The sequence below is a fragment of the Thalassophryne amazonica genome, chromosome 23 (assembly GCF_902500255.1).
Source record: "Thalassophryne amazonica chromosome 23, fThaAma1.1, whole genome shotgun sequence".
Taxonomy (NCBI): domain Eukaryota; kingdom Metazoa; phylum Chordata; class Actinopteri; order Batrachoidiformes; family Batrachoididae; genus Thalassophryne; species Thalassophryne amazonica.
The window spans coordinates 14,742,163-14,757,441 of NC_047125.1; the positions used below are offsets into that span (position 1 = coordinate 14,742,163).

Genomic DNA, 15,279 nt, shown 5'->3' on the forward strand with positions numbered 1-15,279 from the left:
TGTAAAACTGGCCGCTAATCGAGAGATGAAAGACATGATTAAAATGGGAATTCATTGTGTCGATTTTTCCAGTGATTTCATCAAAGGCAATTCGGTCAAAGAGAATATTCAACAAGCGCCAATGTTTTCATGAAACTGGCTGGAAAAATGAAAGAAGTATGACATTAAAAAAAAAAAATTACAACTGCTTTCGTTAAATACTTCCCAATGTCAGAGCTAAACCTGAGGGATGCTCATTAGAGCCCAAACCTTTGGCGATGTGCAACAGGATCTAGCACGAGGAAAACTGTCTAGATCAACATATATTGTTGGTTTGATATTGAGGTCATTGCATTAAAAGTGCTAAAATATTCCAGGTTCTGACCTGAGAGTTGGATAGGTTCTTTGTAACCCATGCTACACCCTGCCTAGACCTGGACGAGACCACCAGAAATTTGAGGTACCAGGACGTCAACAGTTCATTCAACGAAGGATTCAACCAATAAACATGTTCCTATATGATGAGACAGATGGGTACATGTATCTATATATACAGAGATCTATAAATATATTGGTTGAATTGTTTATTGAATTGTTTAAATCCTGTCAAATTTCTGGAGGGACTGGAAAATCTCACGAATCGCCAAACTCCAAACTGTCAAAAAACAGGTCTGCTTATCACTCCAACATTATATTTGAACAATATTTTACTATCTGCTTGACTTTGGAGTCATTTTTAAAATATTTTAAGGTAAATATATTAATTTAAAATGTGACATTTTACCAATATACTCATGGACCACCAGTGGTCCACAGAATACTGTTAGAGAGAGGCTAATCTTGCCCTTACTCACCCCATGAGCAACACATTGGTGAGGAAATACTCCCTGTTTTTTATTTTAGAGGAAGAAACCTTAGACAGACCAGACTCTCCGGGGTGGCCATCTGTGGTGTGGCTTTTGTGACAAACTTTATTTATTATAATGTTTATTTGTAGTCCATCGTCTGTCATCAACATTTTACAAAAAAAAAAAAAAATGCTTCTCTCGCAATTCTTGATGGAATATTGTTTGTTTCAAAGATCCAAGGATGGTGCACAGAACATCTTTAGAGTTGCAAAATTTAATTATTAATGCATCTCCTATTTCAGTTCTTTGTGAATATGGGTATAAATCCTTTAATGCCGCATGCCAGATGACCTACTGAACCAATGGTTCTCATTTTTTGGTGATCAATATTAGCCTAGAGAAAACTGTGTATCATATGACTCATTCAGTGAGCACTGAATGGGTCATATGATACATACCATACATCTGGTGTTATTTTAGGATTTTTAGTGGTGCCAAACATCATCAGAAATTATGGTGAGCTTGTATTTTGTTGCAAGAGATGTGAGCACTGCTTCAGAAGCTCATGACTGTCATTTATAGCGTGAATCCTGCCCACGGTTAAGTCGTACATTCATTTAAAATGACCACCAGAAATGGATGTAGTTTTAAAGAACACGTTAGCAGCTACACTGCAGTGTCACAGTTTTGAGTCACTTTAGGGGTCGTGAGGTGGACATTCATGTGTTTGCTGTTCAACAGTTTGTGGGAAAAGTGTTTTCCCTCATTAAAGATGACTTGAGCGCTCAGAGGCTTGATTGTTAATCTTTTAATGACTAAGATTATTTATCACTCGGTGGTCTCCAGCATCATCTTCTACACTGCAGTATGCTGTGGCAGCAGCCTGAAGGCAGCTGACACAAACGGACTCAACAAGCTCATCAGGAGAGCTGCCTCGGTCCTGGGGGTTGATCTGGAGTCTGTGGTTGAAGTGTCAGAGAGGAGGATGTTGAGGAAACTGCTCAGCATTCTGGGCAACAGCTCCCATCCCCTGCATGCCACACTGACGTCTGTCAGATCACCTTCAGCCACAGACTGAGACCACCAAGGTGCACCACAGAACGCCACAAGAGGTCTTTCCTACCTATGGCAATCAGACTGTGTAATTCCTCCTCCTTTTGCGGGATGAATACCCAATGAACTGAGTTATTCAGTTACTCAGAGTTATGTGCTATATTATCAAGCATCTTGTGCTAATGTCTTCCAGTTATTTCAAATTTGTTGTATTTATTGTAAAAAGAAAAAGCTATTTTGGCAAAATAATTTCCTTTGGGATAAATGAAGTTGATCTCATCTTATAATTTTTTTTTTTTTTACGTGTTTTTAAGGTCATACATGTGAAACATGCATCATGAACTTCCGAAGTACATGGATGCTGCAGCTTGGGCTGTTTCTAATAATCCTAATTAAAAACGATGAGCCCGGGGCTTTGTGGAAAACAAATAACAGACATGTTGCTTCTAATAAGCGGTTTGATGAGGACTCAGACTCGAAGACTCGCACTGCATGTGTGTTTTTCTTTGTTTCAGACCAACACTGCTGAAGAAACACAAATCCCCTGTTAGTCTGTGCGGTGTGTGTGTGTGTGTCCTCGGCGCCAGTCGCACAGTCACCACGTACCCTCCCTCTGAGGCCTTGGGACAGGAAGAAACATGTTCTCCCGACCCCTCAGGGAGTGAACGGGGAGTGGGTGGGTGTTGATTGGCGCTAGCCCTACTCCCCCCCCCCCCCCCCGAACCCTGCGTGTTGTTTTCAGTGTAAAATCATCTGCACGATAAGGAAAAGATGCTGCAGTAATTTCATGTTTGGAGAGGGAGGTAAAGGAGGAAGGGAGTGGACGAGGGAGGAGCTTGGAGGAACTAAACACTCCTCTATCACACCAGGAGGAAGTCATTTGGCCGGTCAGGCTGCCCCAATGGATATTAAGCCCTCGGTGAAACAACAGCCACACATCCGGCTTGTAGTCAGAATCCAGCGATAATTACAGACTGAAGCAGATATCCACATATGTATCGCACTGAAATTATAGAGCACCCAGATCACATGATGACTCCCCAGAGCACACAAAATGCCAGTTCACTCACATCCTTTAAAGGGGTCGTCTTTGGAAAATCTGTTTATCGACTGTGTACAGTTTAATAAATTTGGGGTTCCAAGCTAAACATTCTAACAATTTTATATCTGTGCCTGCAGCAATTTACCCCCCCAGCTTTAAGCCAAACTTGCGTCTGAATGGCTTGTTTTCTGCTTTTGTGACGTATGTCATCAGAAATCCATATCTGGGTTCCTGTTTACTTTGTGGGGTAGGCCCACTTCATAACAAAAAGAGACAGACTGCTGAGCCCTCTACATTATTTGTCTTCACTGTCCCTTTGGAAAGTGGGCGTGGCAAGCAGCAGCTCCTTTTGATTGACTGCAGAAGGCATAGAAATGGGCAGTTTCTAGGAGTCCTGAAAATGTTTTTAAGAATGTCAGTCCATCAAATTTCATAAAAATCTCATTTGTTAACGTGTACTTTTTTACAGATTAAAGTTCAATAGCCGCTCTGTGTATTTACTTAGATGTACTATTATAATTTATGCCTCTTACTTCAGAGTGAGCAAATTAAAATGGGAGCATCCATGCATCATTTAATAAGTCACACGCAAAACCTTGTTGCCACGATAACTCAGTGGTATCCCTTTCATATCGGATGCATATGCTCGCTGGGCAAAATTTTGGATAAGGTTGCATATGAGCAGTCTGTGACCTATTTAAAAGTAGGTGTTTGTCCAAATGTCACCAAAATAGCTTGCACAGGCACTAAATTGAAATACCAATATCTTTGTGATTTCTTCTTTTTTTTTTTTTTTTGAATGCATAACATTTTACACAGCTTTGGGACACAGGTATGGCAGTTTCATTTATATACAGTGGAACCTCGATTTTAGAACTTAATTGGTTCCTAAATGTTTTTCTTAACCAGCGTTGTTCTTAAACCGAAACCAATTTTTCCATAAGAAACAATGTAAAATAGATTAATCCGTTCCTGACCCCAAAAAGAACACTGTATGTACATATATGTGTATATATTTTTACCTTTTTAACACAATTTAATGCATGAAAAGCAGACAAAATACAAAGAATATGCACACTATCTTATACAAAATACTATATAGTAATTATAATAATATAGACCATTTAATTTCACCATAACTGTACAGAAGAGACCCTAAGAACATCAGGTAACTGAACATCTTGGCTTCTTTTTGCAGTACTCTTGTTACATTTCACCGCACAACAAGCCAGATTATTCCAGGTGTTAGTCACAAAATACTCTAAACGTCTTAACCGATCAGACGCCTCTGTTGCAGTGAAACTGGTCGGATTTAATGTTGTATGCTAACAGCATTAGCACTTGTAGCACGACTTAATGTATGATTACTGGAAAAAAATACGCGGCTCATAACCTTGTCCACAACAAAGTAAACCGTTAGAACCACCTTGCAGTCCCCAAAAATATGATTTAAAAACACCCAAAGACTGACTGTTTTTGTTGCTGCTGCTGCTTCTTTTGAGATTTATTGGCGGATTGCAACCCAACATGGTGCATTACCACAACCTACTGCGGCGGAGGTGTTTGTGCATCAAGACTTTGCTCAAAAAGTGATGTATTTTTCCTTCAAAAAATGTTTGTGAACCGATTTGTTCGCAAAAACAGATATATATATATATATATATATATATATATATATATATATATATATATATATATATATATATATATATATATATATATAAAACAATACTGTGAAAGGGAGTGGTAGAAGCCAAAGAGGCTTATCAAAGACCCCTCCCAAACAAAAGACAAAAATATCACAACAATAAACAAAAGTATTATCAATTCACAAAGTATAAAACATTTAAATCAGTTAAAACCAAGTAATAGGTTGACATTATAAGTACTTATATAATTTTTTTTCTTTTTTTTTTTTAAAAAACCATTGCTGGATATCTAGCTTTGGACCATACCGCTGTTATACCACACTGTGCCATTAACATGGCATATTTGACTATTACTAACTAAACTACAATATTAGTATCAACCATAGCTGGCATATATTTGACCAATCCATAAATTCCTGAACGAGGCATCTTAACACAGTATGTCTCAAATCTAGAAACCTGTTAATTTCTGGAAGACTTTTATGTCTGTTGTCATAAATTTTATCCTTATAAAAATGAGTGTGTTTCAAACTCAACGGGTTTATTTTTTACTTGGTGGGCCTCCATTCAAGAATATTTTTTTAAATACTAATGATTTTTTTATGTGCAAACAGCACGTACAATTTTTTTTTTTTTATGTGCAATCAGCACATACAGAAGTGCCATGGCTGACTCGCCAAATGCTCGTATACTCCAGATTATTGCGTAAACGGGGTGTGTGTAATTGTTGAAGGCCATTTCGTCATACAGATAGTGAATCTGCACACATGCATATTTTCCCCAAAACACCACATACTGTATGTCTACACACCATGTCCATAAATGTTAGAAGTGTCCATTAAATGTCTGCAGTTTCAAGACCCAGTGCACACAGTAACACTATAAAACATGTCTCAACAGCTACTACGCTGTTTTAAAAAAATAAATATCATGCCTTGTTTCCACATACGTATGTGCAGTGGCCTTAATATACGCGATACACCTTCTGGTGTTGAATGCAAAGAAATGCATTTCATTATGGAGACCACAGCAGCCATGAAAGATTAATTTGGTCTGTTCTTAATTATCCAGTTGGTTGGAATATGCATACGGAACACTATAGAGACAAAAACAATTGTGACAGATTCATGTCTAATCACTACTAAGCATAACTTATGTTCGAAATGTGTTAAACTTTCTAAAATACTTTCTTTTAATTTCTGCAGCTACACAATTTGAGGAGGTGATTTTCTAAAACTTGATAACTTTCCAAAACTCCCAAAAGGAGCATCGCAGATACATGAGACATCAAAGGCTTCCATTGGAATGAATGGATGGCCAATCTTCAAGGCTGCGTACTCGTGCTCTGTGTGGAAAGGAGGCGTTGGTGTCTTTTTTGCAGATGGCCTTGCTGCTTTTTTTTTGTCATTTTGAAAGTTTGTAACTTGTATCAACATCCATTTTTATTGTATCACACTGTCTTTTCAGTTGTTTTTGTCAGGATACGCATACTTGCTTGTTTGAACAAAGCCAGACGACACTTGAACCGAGGATCCTGAAGGATGTGACTTGCTTTACGCCGGCGTCGCATAATCGATGGGTCACATACAGTTTTTTAAAAAAGTGCATTTCACACATAAAAAGCTCCTTTACTTTTCATCTTTTCCTACGCTGACATTGGGTTGATCCCTGATGGGTTTGTGGTCAGCTTAGCTTCAAACAGATGGGTACAAATCAGTCGGAGTATGTAGCGTGACTCAGGAAGTGCAATCGTGTAAGTCTTGAATGCGTTTGTGAACCGCTGAAAGTGAGGCAGGCTTTAGTCACGATTTTCCGGTTCACCTGTCACTTTGAATTCTTCCACGACATCAGCGCCAATTTGTAGAAGTTTTAACAGGTTTATAGGTAATCCTCATCCTTATGCGCGTGTGCGTCTATATATTATAGAGTCGGGTTTGAAGTTTTCTTAAAGTTAAATTCTCTTTGATGCTCCAGCACAGGTTTGGATTGAAGGACGACCTCAAGGTTGGCGTTAACGCTGAATGAAGGGAAAGGCGATCCGGATTTTCTATCTGATAAGATGTGGTTTGTGGGTGTAGTGTGTTTGCGTGCCCCCGTGTGTCCACCTTGAGGAGCTTTTTGGCCACTTCCTGTCCAGCGTTGGACTAAATCCCACCGGAGAGCTTAGGGCCAGCTGGGGCTCTTTTTAATAAGGAAGTGGGACTTTATTCTTTCACCCCCTGCTGACACGCAACCCCCACACACACACGGAGCTCCAGTGTGGTCGTGGCCACATTCGTGCACTAGATGTATGTCAGCAGCTGCATTCATCACCACCCTGCTCCACCAGCTATTGCTGCTATGTGAGAAACACAGTCAGGGCCTAAGGGCTTTCCTGTGGATTAAAGGGGCTTCGGACGGGGGTGTTTTTCACGGCCGTGCTGCACAGGTACTAATATCACAGAAGACTGAGAGCTGGAAGAAAGCACTGTCAAACGTCTTCATCGGGCAAGCTAAATAAAAGCGGCGCACACGTTCATGAGAAATGGCGCCGCCTCCCACATTCTCAAACACTACTTGTTTACCTTTCTCACATCATGCGCCCGGGTTGAGTTTGTGGATGTAACACATTAAGCCTTGCGAATCACTAAACCTTTTTCCTAATCCAAACAGACATGTTCAATGATCAACCCAATCTTTAACCTTGGTGTCGCAGCCAGAACAAACGGCGCGGTCTGGAAGTTTGCGTCTTAGCTGCTTAGCCAAGCGGCTGTGCAGCGCATCGATTCCTTCATCCTTGATTGAACAGGCAACAAGGCATTAGCCAGGCCAGCCGTGGTTCTTTTGAAACGCACTGTTCCCTGATCAGGGAATACGCCAGTTTCCAGACTTGGCCCCCTCCCCTTTTCCTGCCCCGGTCTTGCTCCGTTTCTTACCCTTAAGGTCATGTTTGGTTTAGTAATTGTTTATTGGTCCAGAGTTTCTCCCCACTCAAGTTAAGTTCCCACGGACTCCAAGAGATGTATATTTTTTGGGAATACATCTGGGGTTGGGTGAGGAGCATTGCAGGGGTGACCTTACTCGTTGCCCTAAGGCATGTGTGTGTGTTTTTTGGGGGGGGGGTACGATGGCGTAGTGCAGAGATTTTATGGGAGTTACCTTCGCTAAATTCATCTGACATGTTTGTCACAGTTTGACTGAATCATGAAATGTGTTGTTTTGAATTTTTTTTTTTACCCCAAAAACTAGCAAAATTGCTCATGTACCATCTGACATTTTAAGAATTTGTCCTTAAAGGTTATTTCAAGAAAAAGCACATTAGTGACTAGTGGTCAGTCACCTTTCTGGGGGCGTAAACACTTTTTCTGAGATGTTACAGAACTTGAAGGTCAACCCAGATGGCTCTGTTAAAGTTAAACTGTCCTTGCAGGGTTTCTTTGGCTATTATATAGGCCTGAAATTTTCAGTAAGACCACTTAAAAAACAAAAACAAAAAAAACACTTGCCCATCTCTGTTGCTGCAGGTGGTAAAATTCAGTGTGCAAAGCTCCCACAGAGCACTTGGTTTTGCTGAATGTACTTTCATGTAATTTTAACCTGAAGGCAGTGTTGGCAGCAACCTCCACTGTGAAAGTCGGAGCATCATTGTGGTGCGTAATCGTTTGAAAATTAACAGCATTGAGCCGAATTTAGCTAACGTTTTCCTAAAATTTAGGAAAACGTTAGCTAAATGTCTGTAATGTCAACATTTAGGACCTAAATGTTGACATTACAGATAAAGCCTGGTGTAAATTGGCTAATACAGATCAGTCAGTTCTTTCTTTTTTTTGTGGAGATATGCACCAAGTTTTACTTGTTCATAGACATTGATAAACTTAATATTGCTGTTTTTTTTTATCTTGTATTCTCCGCCTTCTCTCCATTGCTGTTGTTTAAAATGTCAAAAAATTAGATTAGATAGAACTTTATTAATCCCTTGGGAAGACTCCCTCAGTGAAATTGAGGTTTCAGCAGGATTGTATAGCAGCACACAAGGTAAGGAGTACAGAGAGTATCAAAAGTAGAAGTAAAAAAAAAAATAAAAAAAATTGCAAAATGTAAATACAAATATAAATACCAGAACCACTGGCTACAACTGCTCCTCTCATTCCTGTCCCCTGTCTTCCTGTTACTCCTCCTCCCCCTGAGTGAGGAGTTGTATAGTCTGATGGCCTGAGGGACAAAGGAGTTTTTCAGTCTCTTGGTCCTGCACTTGGGATGGAGCAGCAACCAGAGGAGCTGGTTGCTCCTCTGGTTGCTGATGACGGTGTGCAGAGGATGACTGGCATCGTCCATAATGTCCAGCAGTTTGTCCAGTGTTCTCTTCTCTGCCACCGTCACCAGAGAGTCCAACTTGATGCTCTGTTTAAAAAAAAAAAAAAGAAATAAAAATAAACCTTCTGATCTACCTCTTTGTTTTTATCCACAAAATGTTTCATATTTGACTGGCATTTACACTGCAAAATTTTAGATTGTGCTGTGCTCTGTCTTGGACTTTGCGCTTTTGGATATTGGCACCAACCCAAACTCACTCTGGCCATTTAAACTGGACCTTTTTCTTTCTTTCTTTTTTTGTCTGAGTCATGCTCCCTCTGGAACAACAGTTAAATTTCCATTGCGTAAATGGACCTCATGACTGTACCACAACAAATCCCATCCACTTAAAATGTTGCTCAGTCAAAGAAAAAAAATCACATCTCCAGTCGTCACCACACTAAAATGGTCTCAACTCAAACAATCCAACTGGGTCGCAATTTTTTTGGGGGGTTCCAGCTTTGAGGGCTTTGGTAAAACATCACCTCCTTTGCGTCCTCAGGTTCCTGATGTGTGATGGCGGCCACGGCCGGCTGTGACGGACATTGCTGATTGCCTCCTCTCATGCCCAAACTAGAAACCAGGAGGACTGACTTAACTCCAGCTCTCGGAACAGCATACCGTCGGTGAGTTTTGGTTTTACGGACCCCAGCGAGCAGACTTCACCACCATTGATCCCATCAGGCGAGGACAAAAACTGTAAATCGCACCTCGCTGCAGTGCTGCTGCGGCTTTCCCTTCTGGCAGCGTGTGTGATTTTGAAAGTGTAGATTTGCAGGGGAAAAAAAAAAACCTGTGAAAGCCCAGTTGAGTGTTGTTTTTTATTTTATTTTATTTTTTATGACTGCATCCTACCATCAGACACATCGGCGGAAATGAACATAAACACACAAAGTCGTATTGACACCGTGTCAGCTTTCATCTGTTTCAGGTTTAGTTTGGTGTACATGTGTGGACGAGGTTTGTGTGCCATGACCCCTTTTTGTGTATTCTTCTCTTTCTCTCAGGCAGCGGCAGCCGCTTAGGCATCAGGACATACTCGAGCCCAGCCTCCATCACACATCGAACCCCCCCAAAAACCCACTTTTTAAAATTTTTTTATTTTATACTGTTACATAGTCTACATTCACTGGCGGCACTTTAACTACACCTCCTCTTAAACCCAACCAAACAGTCCAGGATACGTGCTACAAGCGTCTAATATGCAAGCGTAAAGACTTTGCAAAGCCAGATTTCTGGAAGTGTGGCTAAAGTGCAACCAGATAATGTTATTATACAACCCTAATTATTACTATTCTGTGTATTATTCTTATTAATGTTATTATGATTATTAAATACTTGTTGAAGCATGACTTTGCAAAAAAAAAAAAAAAAAACCTGAAAAAACCCTAGGGAAAAAAAATGCTGTACATTTTTAGATATTTTAAAGAAATACAAAAATGTATTTTTGTAATCAAGATCATGTTTGATTTAATGTTGTGCTAAAGTGTGCGAGGAACTTGTTGGAAACCTCAAGACTTCATGTTAATTTTAAGTCGCCCTGCTTATACCAAAGTAGTCTCGTCCGTGTTGAAAGCCGGTCACGCTAGCGTTTTGGCAGCGGATTTTAAAAATGTGAATTTTTGAAAAAGCAAATTGTTGCTCAGCTGAAGTATAACTGTCCAAAAATGCTCTCACTCACTCATCTTCAACAGCTTATCCAAGATCGGGTTGCACGGGGGGACAGACTGCTGTCCACACAACGCATTCACAACCGCATGCACACCAACGGATGATTTAAACTTTCCAGTCCACCTAACCTGCATGTTTGGATGTGGGAGGAAGCCGGAGCACCCGGCGGGAACCCACGCAAAAAAACGGGGAGAATATGCAAACGCCACACATAAAGGTCACAGGTGGGAATCGATCCCATAACCTTCTTGCTGTGAGGCAACAGTGCTAACCACTAAACCACCATGCTGCCCCTGTCCAAAAAGGGATCAAGATAATGTGTTGCTGGCTGTGAGACAAGCCGGTGTAATAAATGTATTCCCTTTAGGAAACTAGATCGTTCATTCATTTTCTACCACTTAATCAGAGTTCAGATTGCAGTGGCAATAGTAGCAATAGACAAATGCTACGTTTTAAAACCCACGGAAGGTCTGAGATTCCTACCGCTAGCTCGTGGGGAAAACTGCCTCGTATGTGCCACCGAGCCAGAATTCTCGCTCGGAAACCTATGAGAAAATTGAGTAATCCAAGGTTTAAATCCAAGATTTCGTTTAAATGATTTTTTTGCCATATGTAATATATTGACATTCTGTGTACAATTAGTTATCAGCAAATCCAAGGTTTCGTTTAAATGAATTTTTGCCATATGTAATATATTGACATTCTGTGTACAATTAGTTATCAGCAAAAATTACTTTCATTTAGCGCACCCCCCCCCCCCCCCCCCCCCCAAAAAAAAGAAAAAGCATTAGCCTAGTGCTACGGTGACAGGCTAAGTAGTTGATCCATATTTGCCTCTGAGATAATCTCATGAAGGCACTTTTTCCAGAAGTACAACTTTTTTATGTCTGGTCTTTCCGAGCTTCCGAAGGTTCTGAAAGCAGCATAAGCAGCTCATCGTACGCCATCTTCGGCTAAGTCCGAAAACTAGGTCAGTTACTACAATTTATTTAAAGACAAGGCAACTCTGTTCTTAGGTGTATAAATACTTTAAAACAAAAATCTGAGAATCAGGGTATTACAATGATTAAAAATGCATGTGAGAACCCCAGCGCAAAGTGCATTAATAATAATAGATAAGAATCTAAAGCATTAAAAAAAAAAAGTTAATGTATTGAATTACGAATTAGCTTCAGCAAACTGTTTTCAGGCCTGATTTAAATAAACTGACTCTTGCTAGGTTTGGTTGTTGGAGTGTAGGTGGCTACGTACTGACCTTAACAAGTTTGTCAAATACATTCTGAGCTGTATATTTTTGGAGTAACAACAAGATTTAGTAATTTTACAAAGAAATTAATCTTGTAGATAGATATTTGATGATTAGCGCCACACTGACAACAAAGTAGCTGCAGCGCAACATCGCTACGTTAGCTAATTTTCATAGTTAAAATTTTCTATCACCTAGCGTGACCAGCACTTTTTTTTCCTTTTTCTTTTGCACATTTGTGTCTTTCTATCATGTGGCCAAGCATACTAGCCCTTTGTCTTGCTTTCCTTGCTTTGGTCCAACTGAGCAGTCATTGTTGCAAAACGCCAGACTGAGCTCGTAGCGCTGCTTTAGGTTGGAGTTTGAGGTAATAATCAGACGCGTTAAAAGATGAGGCATAATGACGGGAATAAGCCATCGCTGCTGAAGTTAGGCTGACCCCAGAGACTGCAGACTGAGGCCTGCTATATTTAGTTTTCTCCTTTGTCATGTAGCAGGAGGACAGCAGCGCACCATTCGAGAAATAAAAGACCAAAGGCATTTTTGTACACTGGAGAGCCATCGAGGCGAGTGGAATTATTCCGTTTTTGACAGCTTTGTAGTCCTCAATCTGATTTCTTATGAAGTATGTTATTTTTTGCTGCACGTCTCTTTTGGTGTCACTCCAAAGAGCGACTCTGCATCTTAAAGGCTATTGTCGCTGTTAGAAATTTGTCTCGCTTTTGTCTATTTTTAATCCAATACTGTTCCAACCTGCCTTTTGTAAATTGTGAATTTACATAGTGATAATTGGAGTGAAGAGTGGAAAAAAAAAACTTTTTGTAATCCGCAATAATGCCTTTGCTGTACGACACGTCGTCGAGCGATCGTATTTTCTGACATTTTGATGCCAAAATTCTCATTTGAGTCTCATTCGCACCCAGAAACAAAACACGCAAACAATAAAATCATGATGAGGTTAAGTCACATTTCACGATTCCGTGACAGTCAAAAATCGTAGTAACAAAATGATAACGTGTGCAGTGTCTACAATCACACTGGACAGATTTTTAGTGTTTGTAATGGTTATAATATGCATATGATATTGAGCAGTTTTTGCTTTTTAGACATTTTTAGCCAAGTGAGGCACCAAATTTATTAGAACAAGTATTTATAAGGTGTGCGTGTGTTTGTTTTTTAAGTTCATAGATGCCCAATCATATAATTCAATGTAAGTATTACTGTAGATTAAACTGTGTATTCATTTTGTAATTTTATTTTCCTTTTGTATTTGACTGACTGATCGGAACATGTGATTATACTGATGATATTTTAATACATAATTCACTGTGAAATCCAGAGAAAAGCACGTTTGCCAGGAGTGCGGTACAGACGTTTCTGGATAATACAATGATCCCTCCGTCTGTCAATGATTTAAAAAAAGAAAAAAAAAATTTTTTTTATTTGATATTTTTGGAAGTATAATGTGTGTGCGTGTGCGCGAGTACCTGTGTATTCTGTGCATGTTCCCAGCATGTGCGTGTTCACTTTTTTTCTTAAAGCATACAATACTGTGGATATTTATGTATTTTAGCCACTGTAAGGAGAAACTGTATTTCAGTGAATTGCAGAGGTTTGTGTGTGAGGAGGGGTGGGAGGTGGGGGGGGGGGGGTGATTTAAAAATGAGAACTTCTTACAAAAAATGTTAAAACATTTCAGGCCATTTGCCATTAAAGATTGATGTCACCTAGTGTTGTGATTTCACTTTTTCCATTGCAAAAAAGGAAGAATTGAAGCATATCTGAAGATAAAGCTACAGTGTGTAGGAGTTTGTGCCATCTAGTGGTGAGGTTGCAGGCTGCATTATGTCACGATTTTTGCTGTTTTAATTCATGCTGCTTTTCCTTCTTCTATGATGAGCAGTGGGCATGATCTGTCCATTTCACAAAAATGAGGTTGTTAAACTTGTCAGCCTTCACTAGCAACCCATTGATTATGGATAGGGGAGCAACCAGATTACTTTTTTTTTTTTTTTTTTTTTTTTTTTTTGCTTGTCTTCCCCATGTTGCAAAAAAACAAAAAAACACAAGCAAAAAAAAAAAAAAAAAAAACAGACAAAGTACCATATTTCTTGGAGTATAAGTTGCATTTTGTTTTATTATATATATTAAAAAAAAACATGAGTTTGGGAAGCCCTGCAACTTATACTTAAGCCTGACTTGTATCCCTAAAAAAAAAATCATGCATTTGTTATTCATAATAATAATTATGGTAGCTATTTATGTAAGACTTTCAGATGAATTAAAGCATTAAACAAAATAAACTCCAATAATAATAATAAAAAAAATGTTAATATTAGTACATTACAACACTGCACAAAAATTCCAAATTCATGACCTCATAATACAGAAAAAAACGTGACATTTGTGGGTTTTTCCTCTTCAAGGGATCTTTTTTAACAGGAAAATACGGTAAGTATGCCCTTTTTGGACTAATTCAATATGGCGCTACAACATGGTGGACTCTGAGGGGCCCCACTCCCATGTGAAGATGAAGGGTTCGTTAGTCAACACTTAAGAAAAATACATGGATCCTTTGTGGCAGGTAATTATACTCGGATGGACAGATGGTTATGAATGCTATGTTCCATTAATGCTAATAAATGCCTCTAAATCCTACACACTGTAGCTTTAGGAGATGTTGATAATTTTGACGATTCTTGAAGGTTGCCTTTCATTAAAAAATCATGTTAAACTAAAATACCCAACTGCCTGCATAAACCCTCATTTCCTCTTGCGGTCACACTTGTCAGTGGATGATGCCTCGCCCACAGTCCCAGGAGGCTGTTAAAAACATGATGTGGGATTCAATATCTGGTTGAGGACCTCTGCGTGCCCTCTCCCAAGACAAAGGCTGCAGCCAATTTGCAATCTTGTCATTTTACAAAAGTGTGACACTGAATTAGAGTTGTAATAATTAATCTGCAGGTAATACCGCTTGTATCTACATGCAAGTGATATGTTTGTATGATTGTGTCGAGTTTTAGAATGTGAAATTTATGAAATGATCACAAAATATTGGGTTTTCTTTGCTAACATCTGCGTGGAAAAGTCAGTCTCACTGACAACCACACCTGCTCGCTCCTAATTTCCATCATCTCTCCATGCAGTAATTTGCTCACCATACCGCAGGTGGCAGACACATCTGGAATATTAAAAGATAAAAAAAACTGACTTTTTTATGATATGTGTCAGAGTTAAGCACGTTGAAGCGCTTCTGGGTTCTGTTGGTTTGAGTTATAAGATGCTAGCGTTTGTAGTTTTTGAGTTATTACTCACAAAATCTGGTAAAGATGGACTAACCTACCCACCCACTCGATCTTGTTAGTGCATGGGATATGGTATAACAAAACCAAAAAGTGTGCTGGAAGCTCATTCCTGAGTAAATCCCAAGTGTTAAGCCATTCCAAAGGCGGAGGG

The 15,279-nt window shown here is 39.4% G+C and overlaps 1 protein-coding gene across 8 annotated transcripts in view; it reads left to right on the forward strand.

Moving 5' to 3' along the window:
- LOC117504570 (RNA-binding protein with multiple splicing-like) overlaps nt 1-12,718 on the forward strand; it is a 64,863-nt gene extending 52,145 nt beyond the window's left edge. For 4 of the 8 annotated variants that reach the window (XR_004558831.1, XR_004558830.1, XR_004558829.1 and 1 more), the window contains 2 exons: nt 9,406-9,529; nt 9,911-12,718. Coding sequence is in view for 2 of the 8 variants with exons in the window: in XM_034164038.1 (XP_034019929.1) it covers nt 9,406-9,442 (37 nt within the window). In the remaining 6 variants the exon portion in view is untranslated. The other 4 variants (XM_034164038.1, XM_034164037.1, XM_034164036.1 and 1 more) reach the window with 2 other exon arrangements.
- The last annotated feature ends 2,561 nt before the right edge of the window (nt 12,719-15,279 follow it).